The 5,000-nt window shown below is 39.4% G+C and overlaps 1 protein-coding gene across 1 annotated transcript; it reads left to right on the forward strand.

Moving 5' to 3' along the window:
• Positions 1 to 1,394: 1,394 nt before the first annotated feature.
• Positions 1,395 to 4,880, forward strand: LOC125038686 (glycine-rich cell wall structural protein-like). The gene is made up of 3 exons (XM_047632249.1): positions 1,395 to 1,493; positions 2,950 to 3,494; positions 3,990 to 4,880. The coding sequence occupies exons 1-3, from the start codon at positions 1,460 to 1,462 to the stop codon at positions 4,551 to 4,553; spliced, it is 1,143 nt and encodes a 380-aa protein (XP_047488205.1). The 5' UTR covers positions 1,395 to 1,459; the 3' UTR covers positions 4,554 to 4,880.
• The last annotated feature ends 120 nt before the right edge of the window (positions 4,881 to 5,000 follow it).

Consider the following 5,000-nt stretch of genomic DNA (forward strand, 5'->3'; position numbering starts at 1 on the left):
TGATGTGTGTGTTTGTGTGTGTGTGTGCGTATGTTTGTGTCTGTGAGTGTACGAACGCGTATATCTTAAGAAATCTTCACTTCAAGGGGTTAAATGGGAACACATCTTCATGTAAACCTCCTGCGTCAACCTCATCCGAAACGCTTCATTACCTTCGTAAAATCCGGTACATAGTGTCTCATACGATATTTTGAACACCGACCTCTTGTTCTGTTGCAATTTCCAGCAAATATTCATAAGAGACAACCCATCATTTACGATGTAATTTGACGTCAGATTAGCAGCAGAAATTCTCCTAAAACGGGCCTCATTACTTAAGAAAAAGTCCGAGACGCGAACAAGGGTCACAGGAGGCGCTAACCCCAGATCTTCCAGTGATAATTGTAGTGCAGAAAACACTAAGATTAATTGCAACGACAACATCATAGGTCGGGCTTTAAATGAGGCTATGCAAAGCAAAGTCCCTGACGAGAAGAGCAACGCTCGCTTTTACATTTATCAACGAAGGAATATTGTGGAGTTATAGGGCTGTTAATGCAGATAAAGTGGATCTGTTGGAAACATATTTTACGATAAATATTGTGTTGTTACTGTTTGCTATTATGTTTTCTTTAATGTGTTCATTGAAATTAGAGAGTAATATATGTTCGTGTTGATGTTAAGTGTATTTTTCCACATTCTATCATCTACTTTAATAAACTTCCTCTAGCAATCACCAACCTTACTACAAGTTAATTATTACAACTACTAAATAAGTGGTTTAAACCAATTCTGATCATATAGTAATATCGTTTCCCGCCGAGGCAAATTATAACTTTTACACACTACACAATTAGAATCCAATGTTGAGCCTACTATAGTAAAGTACAGCAAACTCGAAGGGAAAGGAAAAACAGTTCACTTGCATAACATCTTCATTCCTATGACTGTGAAGAGTGGCCTGTGCTGTTGCTTATTGATGGCAGACCAAGGATTTACTATAATCAGAAGGTATAGGATTCAAGGTTAATTTTCTGACTCTCTTAGAAGCCAATAAAAGATTTAAGAAAGAAGTAACCTTAGTTTCTTCTTCGGCTGTGATTATAAACCTAAATGTCTAGTTGATCTCAATGCTTTGTGACCTCTGTTGACTTGGAAGAGTTACCAAATATTTTATATAAAACGATCTATAAACTCTATTAGTGTTTGAGGTTTCTCTCACATTTGCTTCATATATGTATATTCAAATTATACTCAAGTGCTTGTATAATGTCAATTTGCTTGTGATGAAGACGTCCCTCATGAGAAATTAGTGAGAGCATATCTTTTCGTCTGAAAGTCTGATGCGCGCCCCTTTTCCCTTCCCCCGCTCACGTATATATAGCAGCGCTCACTCTCCGTTCGTTACACAATCACCGCCGGCTTCAAAGGGTGAACATCGCAAGCTGCCTGCTCCTCTCTCCTCTCCATTACATTTAACATGGCCAGTGTGATCCGCCGTGCTCTGGTCCTTGGTAAGAGCCGACGCAAATACGAGGAAGACATGACATCAAAAGGACCTCACCGTTACTGATGTTGGACTGAAGTAAGATCCTGCCATGTTAGACCTGCTGAGCGTGGACTGATTTCGTTTGTGACTTGACGGGTATTTGGTTGTGACAAGAATTGTCAAAGATAAATTTTTGGGTTTGAAGAAGAGGTAAATTCATTTATTTTTTACTAAGTTTGTTCAAATGAACGAAGAAAAGTCGCAGAATAGTGTATATCAAAGATAACGCCCATTACGTTCTATGATGTTGATTACAGTGGAATAGTTCTCGAAATGCGATTGTGAAAAGTGACGTTGACCAAAACATAAAAAAGTATAAAGTCTTCCTTGCTTCATAATACTAAATCTTTCGTCAGCATTTCAGTGTTATATTCTTCTTCCGAATACCAAAAATAATATTCCATTGCTTAAATCAGTGGTGAGAGGTAATATGATATAATTTTAGGACTCCTGATTCTTCACTTATTTTATAGCAACTTCACGTCGACGATACTACCAATGTTAGAAAAGGAGGACTTCTTCTGTTTTCGTGACTACTTATATATATTTATATATTTATATATATATATATGTATATATATGAATATATACATATATATGTACATGTATGTATATGCCTGTATGAGTGTTTATATATGTATATATCCAAGATTATATATATATATATATATATATATATATATATATATATATATACATATATATACACATACATAAACATAGACACACACACACACACACACACACACACACACATATATATATATATATATATATATATATATATATATATATATATATGTATATATATATATATATATATATATATATGTATGTGTATATTTATATATATATATATATATATATATATATATATATATATATATATATATATATATATATATATGAAAGCGAGGACGAGAGAGTGAATAGAAAGAACATGCACGTTTTCCTAATCTCTCTTATATATTCATATATATATATATATATATACATATATATATATGTATGTATATGTATATATATATGTATATGTATATATATGTATATGTATATATATATATATATATATATATATATATATATATGCATGTATGACTGCAACACATTTTCTAAAATACAATAGACAGGATTTGGTGACAAGACCTAGTCACGGTTTTTTCTTTTCCTTTTCCCAATTTTTATATATTTTTTTGTAATTTCACATGTTACCAGACTGTCATACATTTCCTAATCAGTTACCTTCTTTGTTAACGTTCTACTTAGCTTCCATCTTTTTCAAGTCCATATCCTAAATTGAAATAGAAAGGGTTTACTTACCAGATACCCAGACTCTTTTCAGTCTTTTTATCATTTTACTTCCAGCATGTTAACTGATTCTAGCACATGTCCCTCATCTCTGTCGCTTTCGTATTCCTTAGCCCTCTTCGGAGTGGCTTCCGCTGCTTACCTCGGAGACCTCCAGGCTCAGCCGTCCAACCAGTTCTCCTCCTTCTCCAACGGCAACGGGGGCTACGGGGGTAACAACGGAGGCAATAACAACGGGGGATACGGTGGCGGCAACGGCGGCGGGAATGGCGGTTTCGGCGGCGGCAACGGCGGCGGGAATGGCGGTTTCGGCGGCGGAAACGGCGGCTTCGGTGGCGGAAACAGCGGTTACGGAGGAGGGAACGGAGGGAACGGCGGCGGCATAGGAGCTGGATACGGCAACGGAGGAGCGGGAGGCTTCGGCGGAGGAAACAACGGAGGCTTTGGCAACGGAGGAAACGGGTTCGGCAACGGAGGACGGAACGACGGAGGCTATGGAGGCGGAGACCCCATCGCTGACCTGGCCGACGCTATCCCTGGTGGTGGCGTCCCAGGACAGGACTACCCCATCCTGGCCTCCGTCCCCGCCACCGGCTTCTCCTGCGACGGCCAACTGCCTGGATACTACGCTGATACTGCTCCCGAGGCTGGATGCCAGGTGAGTGCCAAGTCCCTTATAAACAGGGAAAATCATCGATCATACCATGAAAAAACAAAACCAAAAAAACAGGCAGATCGCTCTAAAGTTCTATAATATTCGATAAAGCAAATATCTGTGTAACAGTGCCTAGCTGCTACGCCTATGGTCCTTTTCTGCCTTCATTTAGACTACGTATGTTTTGGTCGATAATCTTTGTTCTTCCAGAAAAAGTACTTTGAAACGTTAATACCTTTTACATTGATTCACTGTGTGGATGTAGATTTTTGAAGTCCATTTTTTTTTTTTTTTTTTTTTTTTTTTTTTTTGTAAATATTTGTTGGTCTTTCAAAATTCCAATTTAAGACTAGTGCATTTTCTTTTATTTTTCTTCTTATTCTTATTCTTTGTAAGAGTAGACTTTTCATTCTCCCTTTCATTTATCTTTCCTTGCTTCTTGAATAATTGGCCATCCTGACCTCCCTGTGTATGAAAATGGCTTTTCCTTTTGTTCAGGTGTTCCACATCTGCCAAGAAGGAGGCAGGATTGACTCCTTCCTTTGTCCCAACGGCACAGTCTTCAACCAGCAATACTTTGTGTGCGATTGGTGGTACAACTTCGACTGTTCCACGGCTGAACAATTCTACGGTTTGAACGCCGAGATCGGTAGAGTCGACAGCGGTAACGGAAATGGCTATGGCAATGGCAATGGCAATGGCAATGGCAACACTGGCTTCGGAGGAGGCAATGGCAACACTGGTTTCGGAGGAGGCAATGGCAATAACTTTGGCAGCGGCAACACCGGCTTCGGAGGAGGCAACGGCTATGGCAACGGAAATGGCAACAACGGAGGCAACTTTGGCACCGCTTCTAACCCTCAAGGATCGTACTCAGCCCCCGGTGGCAACAATGGCAACGGTGGATCTCCTTCTTCTTCTTACAACACCCCTAGACAGAACGGCAATGGTAATGGCAACCGGAACGGCGGCTATGGCAACAGAAGCAACGGAGGATTCGGTGGCAACGGGAATGGCAATGTCCAAGCTCCTTCTGGACTGTACCAAACCCCAGGAAAGTAAAAGAGACATTTGTACCTGAGCGGAAACCTTTCTCTAGGTTTCCTGAATGAATCCCGGTGATTGATGCGCTAAACAGATTTTGAATCTTATCATGCCAGAAAGTATTTTTGTATAATCGCTTTAATGGTTTAAGTGGAATCGGTGTGAAAGCCTTGCGTTCACCACGCGCTCCACAGGAAATAGAAGGATTTACACTGAATAGATCTACGTTCTCACGCACATGCACGCATGCATACACGCACATGCACACACACACACACACACACACACACACACACACACACTCACACACACACACACACACACACACACACACACACACACACATACGAACACGTACAGAAACACGTACACGCAAACCTTCGCAGAGGCATAATATATATATATATATACATATACATAACCAATACACATATATATACATATATATACACATATATATGTATA

This window comes from Penaeus chinensis, chromosome 25 (assembly GCF_019202785.1).
Source record: "Penaeus chinensis breed Huanghai No. 1 chromosome 25, ASM1920278v2, whole genome shotgun sequence".
Taxonomy (NCBI): domain Eukaryota; kingdom Metazoa; phylum Arthropoda; class Malacostraca; order Decapoda; family Penaeidae; genus Penaeus; species Penaeus chinensis.

What these genes read in the sequence shown, in the direction of transcription:
- LOC125038686 (XM_047632249.1), top strand. Translation starts at nt 1,460, where the DNA reads ATGGCCAGTGTGATCCGCCGTGCTCTGGTCCTTG. An exon ending in CCGCCGTGCTCTGGTCCTTG is followed by an intron (nt 1,494 to 2,949) that starts GTAAGAGCCGAC and finishes CGTATTCCTTAG; the next exon opens with CCCTCTTCGGAGTGGCTTCC. An exon ending in CTCCCGAGGCTGGATGCCAG is followed by an intron (nt 3,495 to 3,989) that starts GTGAGTGCCAAG and finishes CCTTTTGTTCAG; the next exon opens with GTGTTCCACATCTGCCAAGA.